An 18,914-nucleotide genomic window follows, 5' to 3' on the forward strand; every position below is an offset into this window, starting at 1 on the left:
AATTGGAAGCATTCCCATTTCCCCACACATTTGTTCTGTCCATTTGTGTGCTTTCCCGAACAGAGTTGTCAATAACGGGTAACTTATGCAGCCGCTAGAAAAGAAACAATGAAGGAGGATAACGAGAAGAGAATATTTGCGAAGTAAACTCCACTCCAGTTATTTACGTATTCGCAAATAATATCCGAAATGATAAACCAACAAATTTCAGAAAACAAAAAAGATTGCGTAGTTCTCCGTTCTAAGCGGTCGTGTCATGGATTCAACCCCTCGATTTTTTAAATATTTTTTCTCTTGAAAGCATATCCAAAATTCAGAGAGGCGTTATTTTTTGTTCTTGAGTTATGATTTTTCCAAAATTAACTGATGGTTCGAAAAATCATTTTTCCAAAAATGACTTTTTTCAATATTTCATAACTTTTGACTACTGGGCCGATTCAGATGATCGATATATCTAATTGTTCATGAGCTGGTCTTCTTTGAAAAGAAATACTACACATGCGTAAAGATTGGTTTCCAGTAGCATAGATGTAGTCTAGTCGCATAGGAATATTGAACGAAAACTGAAAACATGTGAACCTTGAAAAATCATAACTCATAAACGAAAAAAACACCTCTCTGATGATTCGGATATGTTATGTAGAAAAATCTCAGCTTTCAAGAAAATATATAAAAAAAATATGACGCCCTTGGTTCCGAAACCCTGTAAACTATAAAAAAACAATTACGATCAATTATTACGAAAACAAAACCCGTTTTTCCCTCAAGTGTAATATTTTTTCAAACAAGACTAGCTTATTGGATTTAATTATATATATAGATCATCTGAATCGGTCCAGTAATTTTTAGAAAATGCGCTACTTTTTTTAAAGAAGACTTGTTCATTGCTTTCAATTTGAAATGTTGATCGTCTAAACCGGCCCAGTGGTTCAAAAGTTATGAATCTTTGAACAAGTAAATTTTGGAAAAAAGGGGACAAATTAGATTTTTCGGACCTTTCCCTAAAATGGAAATGGGCACTCCAGTAAAAAAAAAATAAAAATACGGGTCTGATATTTTGTGGTAAGGAACAACATTACCACATTCCACGAAAATATGAGAATCACTATATCGGTTCGACATGGAATGGCTATCTTATTGAAATTGCAAAATATATAAAATTCCTAAATATGGGCTTTTAACCATCAAGTCAAGATTGGTCAGCGATTGATGCATGTCGTCGTATGGCCGTGAAATCACTATAAAAATTGTACTCGTTTTGGTCAACCACAGTTTCTATTTTGAAACCATGTTGAACGGATGTGAAACATTTTTCGCCTTAGAATGTATTTTCAGAATATGCGCGAAGTAAGCATTGTGCAGAGCTTGCGCCGACGGACAGATGCAAAGCAGAAGAGAAATATTAAATAGAACGTACCGCGCCGGTTTTGAAACCGTTATGTGAAGATTTGTTGTGTATGATTGAATCGCCCGTACGAATAAATAGTTGATTTTATGCGTTATCAAATAGATAACAGTGGTGGGGGAACAAATATAAAACTGCCTCGGGTCGCACCGTGTATATCACGAGAAGAATATTCGCGATGTATACGGAGTGGGTAATGAGGACACAAACCTCGTGTATTGTTCTCGCGTGAACCCATCGGTCCTGTTAGGTCCACCAAAGCTTTCAATTGAAAAATTGTTGAAAAATTTTTGATACATTCTGAAATAAAGTCCAAAGCGAATTGAGAACTTTGTTTCGCAGCGGTTGCTGAGACACCGCTACCTCACCATACACCCGATTCAATTTGGATTTTCTGTTGCCGTTCTGAGTGGATTCAAGAGTAATGATGATCATCATTACACCGTTGTTTTTGAGATCGTTGGAAACATAATTTTGCTAAGAGATACTGAAATACTACTTGGATATTCAGTAAGTGTTTAAGTGTCGCTCTGCACAGCAATCAACAGCACATAAAAATTTTGAGAGTTAATTCGAAAATCTGCTCAAATTGGAATTTTATTGCTTCGTAAAACGTTCGCGCCCCTTACTCAGCGAAAGCGTTCTTTCGTCGGCCCTTGTCAGTGCTACCACACGTTTCTACTAAAGTCTTTTTATCTTAAATTTCTATATTAGTTGTTCTTCGCCGTTTATAATTTCGTAGTCCTATGTTAACAATATGGTCGTGTCTTGAACACCACTCTTTATTTAATTTGTTTGCGGCCCGCGACACCATGACTAACACGTGTTTGTGGCCCTCCGTATTAAAGGTTGAGTACCGCTGATATAGAGCAAATATAATGCTAAAAGAGAGAAAGACAGCTCTTAAAATGATGCAATTACCGCTTTTAATAAGAGGTGCTAGTGCTTATATACGGTACAATAGAAACGTTTAGTGGTTCTGCTTCTGTTTATTTAGACGAGAAGCAAGTCATCGATTTCGTTGGATTAGCGATGCCATTATTTTTGTCCTAATGCTCATAAACATTATATGCTAACACTAAATGATCATACAGAACATTTACTATTGCTTTTATCTTAAATATCATATGGTAGCATGCAACGTTTTCGTATATGCTAATTTTCATTAATGTTTATTTACATTTATAATGTTGTGATTTTATCAGGCTTATACGCATTGAAAATGCTGGTGTACAGCTATTTGGCATTAGAGATGCCGAAGTAGTGTCAGAACAGGGCACTGATGAAAAAGGCATAATAATTCGTACAATTATTTAGCAATTTCAATTTCATAAGAAGAGAGCATTAACGCGGTACTTCCACCGAACGAAACTGCATCAATGTGCGCATTGGATCGATACACAAAAAATTTAATTTTAGCACCTGTATTGACATCCCGATTTATTACATTGAATGAGCCTAAAAATAACGGCAAATGCGTTATTACAATATAAGGGCGAAACTAGAGACACATTGCAAATAAGTACGTATTAAAGCTTTTCGCATACTTGGCCACATACACGGCTCAGACCGAGAAAGATATAGATTCACGTTTAGGTTCTGCTTTTTGCTCTTAGAAAACACTTTCCAACTTCGTTTTGCAATGAGACGTAATATTAGGCTGTCAAAAAAGTCCTGCGGTATTTTTTTGAATTTTCATTTGTTCATAAAATAAGTTACAATCATCTGTTTTAAGTCAAATATGCGCCGTTTTGTTCGATGACTCATTCCCAACGAGATGCCAACTTCATAATACCCATGTTATAGAAGCTCGCTTCCTTATTGGCAAAAACTCGGATAGCCAATTTTCACAGGCCTCTTTTGTGGCTAACTTCTGATTACCTAGCTCGTTCGCCATGGACAAAAATAGGTGGTAGTCACTTGGTGCAAGTTCCGGACTATACGGCGGATGCAAAAGAACCTCCCATCCGAGCTCCCGGAGCTTCTGGCGCGTCACCAAAGAAGTGTGTGGCCTGGCGTTGTCCTGATGGAAGACAATGCGGCCTCTGTTTATCAAAGATGGCCTCTTCTTCATGAATGCTACCTTCAAGCCAGTTCCAGTTGTTGGCAGTACAGGTCCGAATTGAGCGTTTGGCCATAGGGAAGCAGCTCATAATAGATTATTCCTTGACAATCCCACCAAACACACAGCAGAACCTTCCTGGCCGTTAATGAGGGCTTGGCCACCGTCTGAGCCGCTTCAGCGGGCTTCGACCACGACCGTTTGCGCTTCACGTTGTCGTAAGTGACCCACTTTTCATCGCCAGTCACCATCCGCTTCAGAAACGGGTCGATTTTGTTGCGGTTCAGCAGCGATTCACATGCGTCGATACGGTCAAAGGTGTTTTTTTTGCGTCAACGTGTGTGGCACCCATACATCGAGCTTCTTTGTGAATCCAAGCTTCTTCAAATGGTTAATAACGGTTTGATGACTTATCCCCAGCTCTTGGCCGATGCTACGGCTGCTACTATGCCGGTCTTTCTTGGCTAATTCAGCGATTTTGTCGCAATTTTCGACGACAGGCCTTCCGGAGCGTGGCGCATCTTCGACGACCTCTACACCAGAACGAAAACGTTGAAACCATCGTTGTGCGGTGGAAATGGAAACTGTATCGGGTCCATAAACTGCACAAATGTTATTGGCAGCTTGAGGTGCATTTTTGCCTTTGTCATAGTAGTACTGTAAAATATGTCGGATTTTCTCTTTATTTTGCTCCATATTTGCGACTCTATACCTCACGAACGACTTAACCAAACAAAATACTGTCAAGGACTTTATTATAGCGCACAAAAATACCTTTCCAACAAACTATAGTATGACTCGATACAATTATTACAACTAGAACTACGCGCTTACAACGACACCTCGCGGAAATACCGCAGGACTTTTTTGACAGCCTAATATTATCACGCATTTATACAACAGTACTAGTAACTATGTGGATAGCGTGATCGTGTAAAACAGCCTTGCATTCTAGCCGGCCTTGGTTCGATCCCCGTTGACATTGTTTGGACATTTTTTGGTACAATCCTAAAAGAGATAAAAAAAAAGAAAGATACATATTAAAGCTTTTGAAACAGATGATTTCATTTGTTCATTTGACCCTTCAGGATACGAAAACGCATTTTTTCTGCCGAAGATGAAATGTTTTCTGTCAACGCTAGATTCGGTGTAGCATGAGAGCAGAGGTTCATGTTGGATGACGAACGGTTTTCCTATGGAAACGAGTTTCTGGGAGCTTGAACTTGTGGGTCAACAGCGGAAGCTTATTTGAAAAAAATAGTTCTGAAAGGAACTGATGAATTAATTTCTTCTGCATTGTCAACTGTAGAACCCTGTATAATGTTACTGCAGCTGAGGTGGTTGTTGTTGATGTGTTGTTGATGCTGGACCAGTTGCCAGGTTGGACCAGGTTTGAAAAATGACTAAATGGCTTGCGATGCAATGCTTGCTTTCTTTCTTCACTTTCATCCTTCTTTTGAATCAAGCAAAACTGTTATGTATGATTTCAGCATTAGGAAAGACTGTGGTCTACTTGCTAGCTGGTACAAGACTGTGATTTGGAATCGTGAATGGATTATGTAGAATAAAAATTTTGCATTTTTTTATAAAGTTCAAAATATCTAGCAAGTTTTTTGAATGTCATATTTTAATACAACAGCTGGATTTTGAGTTACTTGAGTTACTATTGAGTTCTTGAAATCAGTGATCTTGGATATGTCCTCATGAAAAATCAGTCGCAAATAGAACTTATTATTTGATTGTGAAAATTGTAATTTGGATTATTTGTCTTTTTCACTACCAGGCTAGTTTGGCGTGAAATTCCTCATAAGTTAAAATATTTTTTGAGCACAACCTTTTAGACTCTTCTCAAACACAGACATTGAAATCAGGCACTACTGTAGCGGCCTCCGTTCCATGAGTGGCTAAAATCCAATCACAGCTATTCATCGTCTATAAACGTATCCGATAGTTTTGGCTGGCTAATGAATTACGCATCTTTGCTGAGGCAAATTATCGAGTTCAGTTGTCGCTCTGCTCCCGTGTGCATTTGAGACTTCTGATTTCGATGCTGTTAATTTCGTTCATATTTTGTAGCATGCTACATTCAGCAGGTGCGCTCATCCATAATATGGGGAAGCCCATTCTCAAAAAAGGGCAACCAACCTCTGCGATGCGGAGATTACTTCTTATGTGTTTATTCCCAATTTTCTTTTCATTTTAAAATAATATCCGGAGTGATGAACAAGCGAATTTCATGGTCTAATTTTACCGCAAAATAAAACTTATTTGCTATATGACTAAAAAAAATCATTTTATTATAACTAGAGCTAGTACGGGTTAAATTGGTCGGGACTAGGATGGAGCAAGCAAGGGTATGGTAAAATGAGGATTGGAGGAGTGAAATGAAACAGTGGTATCAGGAACAGATAACATAACATGAAAGTGGGGTCGTGACTAGCTAGGATGTCTCTGAATGAGCTAGAGCTGCCGCCACCGTATTGAACAGTTTTTTAACCATTGATTTGGTTTAACTTATACTTATATACCTCACTCAACAGTCCAAACTTTTGCGTAAATTCATTGGTGCCTTTATTTCTTTGAAAAATAATAACTTAAAGAAGGGAAAAACACAGTTGCGGGTTTATCACCTACCGACCATGAGTAAACCTCAAGGATTTGTGACGCAATCGGAAGAACTCTTTCCAACGAACCATCCATCGTTTTGAACTGGAGACTGCATTTCAATACAACACAACATTGACATTTGATGTCACGATTGGAACTCGATTATGCCATAGCTCTGTCTGCTTAGAATGACATTCCAGCACAACTCTGGGCGCCACACATTAGTTACCCGCATCATGGCAGCATCCCTTCCTTGCTCATTAGGACCCATTTATACTGGGTGGGCCATTTAAAGTGGAAGGATTTGTTTTTGCAATAGCAAAGTAAAGAAGTGGAATTTTATTTAAATATTTTTTTTTAAATTCATTTATTTTTGGTCCAAGGAGATTTGTTCTAACTACTTTTTGATTATGATATCTCGTAAATGACCGCCTCTGGCCTTGACCGCAAAATGTGCCCTTTTTTTGGCATTTTCCATCACTTTGCCCAATGTTTCGGCCGATATGGCAGCAATTTCTTGTCGGATATTGTCTTTCAGCGCAGCCAGGGTCCTTGGTTTACCAGTGTATACCTTGGATTTTAAATATCCCCATAAAAAAAAGTCAGGAGGCGTCAAATCAGGTGATCTCGGTGGCCAGTCATAATCGCCGTTTTTCGATATTAATCTTCCGGGGAACATTTCGCGCAATAATTTGGTCGTGGCAGCCGCTGTATGGCATGTAGTGCCGTCCTGTTGGAACCAGTAATTGTCCAATTCATTTTCACGAACAAATGGCAATAAAAAGATGCCTAACTCTTGCGAACGATGGCGACCTGATGTCGATGGAGTCTCTGCAACACTGGCTCGAACGGCATCAATATTCTCGTCGAAACGTCTTGGTCGTTGTCTGGACAGATGACTGGCATTACCAACACTACCTGACGATATAAATTTGGCATATAATCGACGTATAGTGTTGTCTCCAGGCGATGTTTTAACTTTATTTTTATTTTTCCACGCACGTTTAGTTAACACAATTGAGAAGTTATTTTGAATGTACAGCTGAACAATTTCAGCGCGTTGTTTAGGTGTGTATTGTTCCATGGTTAAAATTGTACTGAAATGACGCTTCCAACGCGGTATAACATTTGTTAATCTGACATCTCTGTCAAAAGTTATGGGGTTGCCAGATGCTTCCACTTTAAATGGCCCACCCTGTACGTTGCTAGTAGCTGACTTGACAGTGAGAAGCTACTGACCCGGTGAACTCGCTTGACAATTGGTTGACTTGCCTTGTCCGTTCACACAGTGTGAGCTGCTGGCGAGAAACTAGATACTACAGTACGGGTTTACCAGGGATGCCAGGTGATTTTTCAAATGTCCATCAAATAGTCAGAAACAGCAGTCAGCTCTGAATTTGTCAGATGATTGATTCGAAATCAACTTCTCTATTGGTAGTTTTCGTCTCAGGTTTTCAGTTGAATTAATCATTACAGAAGTTTATCGCGAAATACACGCTGACCGTGTATAAAAATACTTTGTGCTGAATTTATTCGAACTGAAGGTACTATCCGGAAAAAGCAGAAAGAAAAAAAAGAATTTGGGCCAGGATGCAAAGAAAAGGAGCAACAAATACAATATTGAAGGAACTCTACGATGATGATCCCCGAGCTAATCCATAGCTAAGATAATTCCGAAAGTATGTGATGCTATAAATGGCAGTCTAGAAGATTTTTTAAAATTTTATTTGTTTCGTCTTGACAGCAGCTTCGGTTACCAATTTGTGTAATGAAAATGATAGTAAATTTACAGGTGGAATAAATACGCTTCAAAAACTAAAATAATGAATGAAAATGGACTTTTTCAATTCGAATATGTATTCTGTTTCTTAGAACAATACTTTTTAGTAAGTGGTGAGTGAATTTTGAATGAAGATTGTGTCTGATAGTTATTTTATATTATAGATTTTCAAGAAAACTATCTCAAGAATCGTGCCACGCCAGCGTACAAAACAAAATAACAACAATTTCGTTTAGAAACTATGAGGGTTTCATTTGTTTTTTCCAATAATTTTCAAGTCTGTTCATATTTTTGCATATTTTTAAATATGTTCAAAATGGAGACTTTTTTTTCATTTGGCATCCCTGATTCGAATGATAAATGCTGTTTTTGACGTTTTGAGGGATGCGAGTGCGAGTAAAATCAAAAAACTTTGAAGTAGCTCGCACGCCGGATTACACATGACACTAATTGACATGATGTGTTCGCACGGTGTGAGTAGCTGCACCGCAGTAACTGCCTAGACCTACTCGTGTACTAACTCGCACTGTATAACCTAGGCTTTACGCTTAGTTTGTTCCGAGAAGAACTGCGAGTGGAACAAGGTGCATACAATACGGCTTCATTTGTCTCCTGGAGGACGCTAGCAACGTTACGGCCGATAACGTTCGGTTACGATCGAACGGGTAATTAAAACGACATGAGGGGTTCAATACTCACTTGCTGCACATAACTCCGCTAGGGCGGCGATCGTCACATGGAGCGCGCTGCATTGAAACAGTACGCGACAGTGATTTTTCTGTATCCTATGCATTTTTGCATTTGCCGTCGATCGATGTCAAACAACGCAATGGAGGGCTCCGACCAACGCGTCACACGGCAGGGTCATTATACACGCAAAAGTGTTTATTCAAGTGGTTCAAGTAGCATGTCATTATTTTTTCAGTAATGACGCTTATCAAATTTCCAATTCGTGGTGGTGCCACTTATCATAAGTGCGGCGCATGGAGGACCCCGTGCGTGTCTATGGGGAGAGGTTAGAGAGATGCAGCACTGTTTGGGCGCGAATGTTCACATAGTAGAACTTGGTCAAACAACTCGTTCATGACTATCGCCAGCCGTCGATCGGGGGTTATTATTTCTCTCGGTAGACCGGTGAAAATGATGTCCGATCAAAAACAGACGTCGCATGGTAATATGTCTCACTTTAAAACAAGAGAGATGGCGTGGGATTTTTGTGTATATTTGATCACCTGACTAAATGAGTTTATAATTCGTCGTCGTTTCAATGTCTCTACCGAGCGTTTAACAAAAATTATTGACCTTTCTTTGTTTTTTTTTCTTTTTGTGTTTTCAGCTCAATCGATGATGAAATTGATGGTACGTGCATAGTGCGCGCACGTGGTTTACCCTGGCAGAGCAGCGATCAGGACATCGCTCGGTTCTTCCGAGGGCTTAATGTGGCCAAGTAAGTGTTCGTTTATTTTTCCATCGAACATATTTGTCGTCTAGTAGTCGATTGGCTCAATTTTTATTTGGGAATTCCATCTATCAGACCATCATTCAATACGCAAGTGCAATTTCCTACGAGATTCTTAGAAAAGCAGCAGTTCCACGTGCGATGCGTTTCAAATCATTGTATTGCTGAGATATTTTATCATCTTTCAGACTCACTTTCATCAATAAAGACTTAATATTTTCGCACAAAAACACATCCTTTTCAGACTTTCAAATCAATTCGCTAGAAACGAGACTCTATAAATGCGGACTCTTAACCACTCAACGAAACGGACTTACGAATATAGAATGTATATCAATGTCGTAGAGTGTCCTTTGGTAAATCATCTGAGAGAACCCATCTAAAATTGCGTAATTCATAATAATTCACGATATTACAGTCACAATGTAGAAGGTTTTCCCAGAGAACCTCTAGATTAATCTCAGGTTATCTTTGGAAGTAAGTTACCTGAGGAGGTTAGCGAGAGAACTCCGCTAAAACCAATGACTAAAATTTAATGATTTCGGATGACGATGAAAAAAACTACAAAAGATAATTGAATCAAACAAATTTTCCTCAGCCTTCTACGGCCTTACGGTGGCCTTATGGTAGTTGGCCGGAACCATGGGTGACGAAAAGATTAATGTCGGCACGTCCTTCAGTTTTTTTTTCTGGCGATCAGCAGCTTCTCCGCTTTTACTACGAAATTTTTGGAATAGATTCTCTGTTTGAGGATCGCTAAAAAGGTTCTATCGATCATAGTCGGGGAACCTTGGACAGATTTGCGGTCTTCGTACAACGTTTATCTTCAGCCGGACCATCTCCTCCAGTGATCTCTTGACTGACCAATAAACCACATCCTTTTTCGTTGGATACTTCTTGATGAAGGTGGCAACTTCCGGCAGGCATTTCATACTGTTTATCTTCCCGTTCACTACAACCCCCGAAGAAAAGAACAGCGACATCCCTTTTTTCGCTGATCGTCAGCCACAGAAAGACCTTCTTCGGGACATCGCATTTCGCTGGAAAAAAGTTCTTCGTCAGCAGCTTCAACCGCTTCTTCTGAGTGATTTCTTGCCGCTTAGACACAACCTCCTTCGACTGACGCTTACACATAAAACACATTCCTTCCCTTCCTATTGTGACTACAAGGAAGTGACCAGCTTCGTTATTGACTGACTCGGCGAATTCTATAAATTGAATAATTTTTGAGTGGTGACAGTCGTGTTGATGGTCGCTCTCCGTATCACCTTCAAGAGCATTCTAAACGGCAAGCACGGAAGTCCATCACCTTGTCTCGATCGTCTGCGTGATTTGAAGGGAATCAAAAGTATCCCCGAAACAAGTACGTAACACATCACACGACACAACCATAACACATCCCACGAATTAGACCTTGATCGGTTGAGTTGAGTAAGTTGATGAAAATATAATGTGTGGACACGTTGCATTCTTGCATTTTTGTAAAAACTGTCGAATTAGAAGGATTGTATCTGTACTGGACCACGATTTCTTCGTTTTCGACGGCCGCACCTTTGACAGAATGCTTTGCACTTGTCGCCGGCATATATTACTGAACACAGCCTCTATAGCTATTTTTTAATTAGTGAAAATCCGTACATATTCCAATAAAGTTTGGGATTAATCAGGTATACAATAAAAGTGACTCCAGCTGATAACCGACAACTTCAGGCATTTTTCAGGCTGCGTTGAGCAACGGTAGTTGCAGCATACCAGCTGGTCACCCTTCTTGTAGATGAGGTAGACAACTCCACACATCCACTTTTCCGGTAGTTTTCCTTTATACAGGGTCTTAAATAACCTAGAACAGTGCTCAAGAACGGTCAATACTAGGATCTTATATCTAGTTTTCCATGCGGATTCTATTTTTCATGGTTCTTTTCTTAAATAGTCACGATTTCACAAAGTGTTAAAATTTCACAAATTAAAAAAAATCATTTCTCCGTTTTTATGAGTCCGACACGGCATCGCTATACGCCGAACTTTGTAAAATTAGAAGTGTTTTCAAATAAAATATAAAAAAATATCGGGGGGAGTGTTTTGAAATATAAAAGTTTTTAATATTAAATTTAATTTTTGAGGAAGATTTTTATTTTTCATAAATAGTTCATTGATTATCCAACAACTTTGTCTAATATCATATTTCAATCAAACTTCTGAAGGAGTCTCGCGCGTGCAATGGTCGAATGCGGACGTCTTTTTTCGGTCTCTCCGCATTCAGTTTATGTTTTCTCTTTTATCAGAGTGTTTATAGTTCGTTAGGCAAAACGTTGTTTCATTTTGGAAAGTGTTTTTTGGCAAAGTGGAAATTCCCCAAAATAATGTAGTGATTTCAAGTAATTATGAGGCAAACCAAGTAAAAAGTGAAAGAGTCCGTGTTATGTTGTTACGCGTTCGGGGCGCATCTATATGTGTGCGTGTGCTTTGCTATGCAGTTTCTTGATCAAGTATCGGGAGAGAGCACGCATTACGCGAGCGGAAAGGAGACAAAGAGCTAAGTTGTTTTTCTTTCTCTGTTTTCTTTATAATTTATACTCAATGGATGCGTTGAGTAGGATTTTTTTCTATGTTCAACTAGACTCTATGTATGGGTCCAATAGGATTAAAAATATGACTCGTCAGTAGAACATTGTTTGAAAATCTTTGCAGATATCATACTAAATTTGATTGCAGGCATCGTGTGAAATAGAGGAAACTTCTGTGCGATTTATACATCTAATGTGAAGTTGTTGCGTGTAATAGAATAAACTGGACTTTTAGTAGAAATATATTATTTTCAGTGTTTTCGTATAAACATTTTTCAATCGAAATAATAGTATTTTTTTACAAACATAACTTTTGCAGTTTACGAAGACAATCCAAGATGTCAAGTCGTGCGTTAAATAATAGATTATGTAGCCGGTTCAATAATAATTTTCAGGTTTTCCATCTCAGGATACCTAGTTGCTGCCGCGAGTTGTGACATAAAAGATTTACGGAATTTCGTTCAGTCGAGTGGTCGATATTTAGCATTTACCTAATCAGATCACTTACCACAGTGAATCCTGATTCTTACATCCTCCAACTAACAACTATCCCTTCCTTGATAAACGCTAGGGAATCACGTTATAGAGGCGACCCTTCTAGCTTGTGGGCGGCGAATATCATACTAACATTCCTTCCCTTCCCCTGGTGACTGTAAGGACTTGGCCGGCGTCGTTACTGACCATTTAAAGCTTGAATCACCGAAAATTGCACAACGAGAATGTGACCCAAGCGTCATTCTGTGTGTTTTTTGTGCAATTTGGTTGGTTCAGGTCATTCACGGAGAGCAACTACGAATTGTAAGTCTTCCCAAGCTCAACCTCAGCTCATCATATTTCATCATATTATTTTTTGAAAGAAATATTAATGATTCTGAATACGCCCTTTTCAGAAATCAGTCTATTTATGCGGAAAATCAATCGTTTCAATGAACATTTGTTCGTATAGCTAGATGTAACCACCAGGTTGCTTTGTCTGTAGTGGTAGCATTTTTTTTTTTTTTTTTTTCTCTATTATAGTGACTTTCAGCACATTTCGGCTGGTTCGTCACTTTTACTTCCATTTTTGGAAGAATGTCGGGAGTGAGAATTGAACTCGTGATCTCTGCGTGAGAGGTATGGATGTTACCACTACGCCAGATCGCCTCCACAACGTGGTAGCATTTACCTTCCCGATAATGGTCAGAATTGTCTCCGTCGAGAGTTTCAGTTGTTGTCGGATAAAATCAAATAGGCTTGGAAGAAATTCCAAGGGGCTAACCATCACATGAAGATATTGACAAAAAACAACAATGTTTTAAAGCCTTCATTCAATTTCATTGTCCAGCTTCAGCTTCAAAAACAAAAAAGGATTTTATAATGAAAAAAAGTTTTGACTTCAATACCGATAGATAAACATGACTTTTGGATTAATTTGTCAGAGACTCAAATAGATTAAAATGTTATTATTAGTTGCATTAGATTAGCAAATAAAGAATAAAAAATGAAATAAGTTTAAAGAAAATATCGATGTGTTTTATTGAGATTGGGTTAAGTATACAAAAAAGATGTTCGCAAAAAAAATTAAATAGCTGAAATTTGCAGTAAAATTTCCATACAACAGCTGTCTAAATCGTAAATCTTCGGCTGGATACCATTTAGATTGAAGAAGTATTGTTCATATTGATAACGCATTATGAAAATAAGTAAATTAAACTGACTGGTTATTTAAAGTCAGATTTTTTTTTACTTACACTAACGTTATGAGTAAATGTTGAGTACGTTGATATATTCGATGTCGAATTTGAATTTGATGAGTGATAATGCTAAGAACTAATATTATATATATTTTACTACTGATTCGGTTGTTTCATTATTTACTTGAAAATTCAAATGCAGAAATTTGGGTAGTTACAACATAAAAAACAAAATTGCTTCTCTACGTTCATCGCAGTGCAGTGAACAGAGAATAGTATTTTTATGAGCAGTGTTGGTTTCAATATATTAATTTATTAGGAAACGCTGAGTAATAAGACACTATCATGTAAGACATGTTTGGATTCTACAAAGAATGTGATTCAAATGTTAATTTAGCTTGTAGCACATAATACTGGTAATTGTTGATTTTCGAACAATGTATGAAAGCTGTATGGAACTATGTCTGTTATGCGGACAAACAGTGATTTTTCGGAAACGTTTTTTCAAAATTGCTCAAATGTTTACGAACAAAAACTGTTTGTTTGAATGTTGAGCATACGTATTGCATATTGTAGAATGCGTAATAGCGAAAAATTCGATTTTGTTCATTTTGTCGTTTACGTCTCCTATACAAACATGGGCAGTAATGTAACCTAACACTCAAATTGTATGCAACAATTTTGCTTGTTTGCGAACGGCGAGTGAACTCAAGCAAACGAAAAACTTTGCTTTGACTGCCAATCGACCACATACATAAACCGCACAAACATAAACAACTGAGGTGAACTTCAAGCAGTTACTCATATTTAAAGATTATTGTGATTTCAATAGTTCGTATTCAAAGCATCTTTTGAACTTTTCAACACATCACTCCAAGACATCTTATGTTTCGAATGAAGTGATTATCATATCACTTCGTTCAATCTGCAAAGATGTAGTAACGTTCCGAACCTTACGTCTCCAACGTTTTCTCATTCTCTAAACTTTGAACTTGTACCCCAGTGCAGAAATGAAAAAAAGTAGTCTTACTTTAGAAACTTATCGGAATCCAATGAAAATCGAATCCAACAATACACTCTGTCCAACTTCTATAAGACCACCCTGATTCTATTTTATTGTTGAATGCTTAATATGAGGTATATTTAACGTCAATTTCGTTCAAAAGAGTTGTTTGTTTATTTGTTGTGCATAAATATGATGATTTCAGCTGCCCAGTTTCTATAACACCACTTCAAAATTCATAAGTATTATCAATGAAAAATTCAAAACGATTGGCTGATTCACATATCAATAATTGTCAACCTTGCCATTTCGACTAATAACCTGAAAAATTCGTGTGGGAATACTATTTATCAAATTCTGCTGAACGGATTTCTCGATATTTTTCCATGTTTCCGAAATTGCGACCTTGAGCCCTTCAATCGTGGTGTACCGTTTTTTCATAGTGTGGATTATGCGTACAAGGATCCCCCTAAGATTATCAACAGGATTCAAGTCTGGAGAGCGAGCCGGCCAATCCAAAGAATTAAGTTTTCGGTCCTTAATCCATTGCTCAATTTTTTTACTGGTATAAACAGTAGCATTGTTTTTCTGGAATGTGATTTTTTTGCGACGATATCCACGCAAAAACGGTAGGAACGGTAGGTAGAGGATTCCAGAACATGTATGTAATCCTTGAATGATGTGAAAGCTATCTTCTATCTATCCCGTTGCGCAGAATCCCGCCCAAACCATGAGCCTCCACCAAAATTCCTGGTTGAAAAATACTGTTCCTTCTACCGTAAATCAAATCACGTAAATCTTATAGAAACATGACACTTGAAAAATACAAAAACATTCGTTTACGCTCAGGGCTCGCACATACACTTATGAAAATCATGCAGTGTATGATAGTCAACAATACCTACACACTAGAATATAAATTGAAGCATTGTTTGTTTACAATGACACAAAGCAGCAAGATCATCACCTGGTCTCATAGAAGTTGGACAGAGTGTACCATCGACAGCGCTTGGTTCCAGAACCACCAGAATTTTCATAAAGATTTAAATTTTCAAATCAACTTATTTCTTTTTTCGGGTAGATTACTTCAAGCAAAAATCACAATATCATATGAAGAATTCTAACGAATGAAAATAAAACAATATATTGAAATTGACAGCCAATGATGTAGCTTCACGTCTCTCCGATTTTATCCTCTACATTGGCCATCCGTATTTTTCCAGAAAGTCCATTGATACTCCAACAACTTTGAATGACTTTAATGAATATTGCTAGCGTTAGTGTTTTTGTAAATCGCATGGAAAAAATGAAACGACGTTATATTTTACAAACCTGCCCATGGCATATCTGTACTAAATTACAATATGTCTATTCTGTGAAATTATAACGCATGAATGCCGCCGGTAGGCTATCGAAAGAACTATAAATTGGAAATATTATTATCAGTTCCACATAGAATACATGATGAGTCTCCCATTTCTTGCATAATCGCTTGTAGATCTCAGTTTCATAATAACATTAACCTCTGCCATCAATCGATTCAGCATATTTCCCGCGGAACATTCATGAAAATCCCACCGCAACGATTTCCACTGTATACGACGCCGTTGGGAATTGTGTATGGTAAACCGTAGGCATCATCTCTCGCGCGAAATAACTTGGCCGATTGATAATGGGACGACCTTTTCACATTGGCGTTGTGACGCGCCGCCCAGTTATCCGCGATCTACTTCTGTGTTGTGGCATGCACACAGTGACTGACAGAAAAAAGGGATTTGTGGCGCCCAGCTTTCACTATATGTGTAAACAACGAAATCCGAAGGATCGATTGTTGAGCACTGATCAATGCTTGGGCTCTATTGCAGTGATTTCGAATCGGTGACGGGAACTTCGCGTGTCGAAGTAAACAAGCGTCTAAAAGATGCGAGAACAAAGTTCGCGTCGCCCCCGAGTCCTCCGGCGTAATCAATATTTTTCCGATTATTTTGAAATAGCACCACTTACTCACACAAACAGTAGCGGTGGCTAGTTGGCATAATTCGCGGGAAGTTTTTATTTCTTTTTTTTTTGTTGCCTCAAACTAAGCCACCGCATAATGAGCTAGAATGACAGAACGTGGATTAGCTTCTAGCGTGTCGCAAAGCCTGCGCATGGCTTTCTCGGGTTTGAGTATTGTTGTTCTTCATATTTTTTTGTTTGTTTGCTTTGTTTTCATTCTTTCGCTTGCCGGAGGCAACATGACAAATTTGCAAATTCAGAATAATAATTAAGTCGACGGAAAAGCAAGCGAATTATTCCACTGACAGTGCAGTGTGGTACACCCTGGTGACTTGGAGAGGCCATCGCGCCGACCGGCTGATGACTTGTAGCTTTCGGGGCGCGAACAACAACGGGTACTCGAGTTTAATCAGTGTGAAATTTGATTTTTTTTTGTGTCGTTTCTGCTGTGAAAAAGGAAAAGGGGAAGCCAAGAATGAGTAAATGTTCAAGTAGTGATGAATGTGTTGGTGGAAGTCACGATGCAACCGATGGAAAAAGTGATGCAACGACGGGACAAAGTTCAGACGGTGTCCACTCGAGGGTTGCCACTTCGGGTGATCTATCGGAAAATACGACCGAGAATAGGTCTGCTGAGAGAAACTGGAGTAGAACCAACAAGAGGTAACGTGATGCAAATTATGGCGAGCGCTTTAGTGATTGAGAGTTGTGCTTCTCCAACAAAGAAGGATCGAACTGTGGACGATTGGCGCTGTTGATAGTGGGCACCCAGTAATAGCTTGTTTGTGAACTCGAGGCGGTATTGCAGTAATGATTTGCGGGAAAGATTGCGCGTCTTGGGCGATTCTGGTTTAGTTGTTTACATAACAGAATATGTGGATCATGATCTATTTCTCTTTCTGTGCAACGAAGATCAAAACAGGAGGAGTTCGGAAATATCCAATATTCGAAGCAGATAAAATTCGCGTTTGTTCCATATACCCAAAAAATCGAGGAATCGAGAGTCGTATTTCAGAAAAAGGGCATCATACAAAGTGTGTCAATTGAGTTTCAAGGCTTGAAGTATATGAAACTATTTCCTGTAAGACTTTTGTTTCGTCTGGCCGAACGGTTACTGGAGAATATTATCACAGAATTTCGAAGCCGCCAAATTCGACCTAAATTGCGTAAGTGTCCTAAATCATACGCCTGATTTGATACTCTGTGACTTTTTTCCGCGAAATTAAGGCAAAATTAAAAGGGAATTACATTGGAAATAACATTGAACGTCACTTCTTCAAAACGAGCTATTGAAGCTGAAGGAAACGAACGACTGAAATCAGCGGTTAAATCTCAAGACCTTCCATTGATTGATTTTCTAACAGGTTTTTAATAAGCGTTTTCAAAGGCTAGATGTGAATGAGCTCTGGAGCTTAAAGCCCCTATAATAGAAAAAAATCGATCAATCAAATCTCTTCACAATACTACAATACCATGAATGGAGTTTCTGTCAGAAGCACCCATTGTCCAATAGTTACAATCAGTTTCACAAATTCATCATTCACAAACACACCTTGAACTGTTGTGTACTATTCATAAAAAAATCTGCTACTCAAGTCAACAATTATCATTGGAAGATTCCGCATGGCTATCAAATCGCAGATCCAACATCTCAGAACGCCGATATGATAATTATAAAAGCTTTTTTATAGACTACTAGCTGACCCGGTAAACTTCGTTCCGCCTAAAATTTATTTTTCGTTATCACATCCACGTTTTTTTTACTAAGCGCACGCTCATGGGTCCAATCGCAGAACTGTTCATTGATTGATCTTCTAATCTACCCTTTAAAATTATTTTTACTATAAAATTTCAGTATGGACTAACAACGCTTGTCAATATGTAATTGTAGAACACATGTGAGTTGAATTTTTCGAATTTTCCCATTTTCCTTCAGAGTTTTGCGAAAATTTTGAATTGTCATGTTTGGTTGAAATATGTGCATTATTTTTATGGGACCCCCTCTCCTTTCCAGAGAACCATAATAGAAACTTCATAGAAACATTTCTCGTATCCAAAAACCCTCACATCCCAAATTTGGCTGCATTTACTTCATTAGTTCTCGAGTTATGCTGAAATTTGTGTTTCATTTGTATGGGAGCCTCCCTTTAGAGAGGGGGGAGGAGTGTCGAACTACCATAGAAACGTTTATCGATCCCTAAAACCTCTGTATGCTAAGTTTGATTTTATTTGTTTGATTAATTCTCGAGTTGTTGAGCACCCTCCCCCCTTTTTAGAGAGGAGGAAATAGTGTCAAACTACCATCAAAACATTTATTGCTCCCTAAAACCTCCATATGCCAAATTTGGTTCCATTTGTTTGAT

At 38.3% G+C, this 18,914-nt stretch overlaps 1 protein-coding gene across 7 annotated transcripts in view; it reads left to right on the forward strand.

Moving 5' to 3' along the window:
* Positions 1 to 18,914, forward strand: part of LOC129770102 (RNA-binding protein fusilli) — a 261,350-nt gene that overhangs the window by 207,887 nt on the left and 34,549 nt on the right. For all 7 annotated transcript variants that reach the window (XM_055772732.1, XM_055772736.1, XM_055772738.1 and 4 more), the window contains exon 7: positions 9,191 to 9,301. In XM_055772732.1, the coding sequence (XP_055628707.1) occupies positions 9,191 to 9,301 (111 nt within the window). The remainder of the gene's footprint in view (positions 1 to 9,190; positions 9,302 to 18,914) is intronic.

This window comes from Toxorhynchites rutilus, chromosome 2 (assembly GCF_029784135.1).
Source record: "Toxorhynchites rutilus septentrionalis strain SRP chromosome 2, ASM2978413v1, whole genome shotgun sequence".
Classification (NCBI taxonomy): Eukaryota; Metazoa; Arthropoda; class Insecta; order Diptera; family Culicidae; genus Toxorhynchites; species Toxorhynchites rutilus.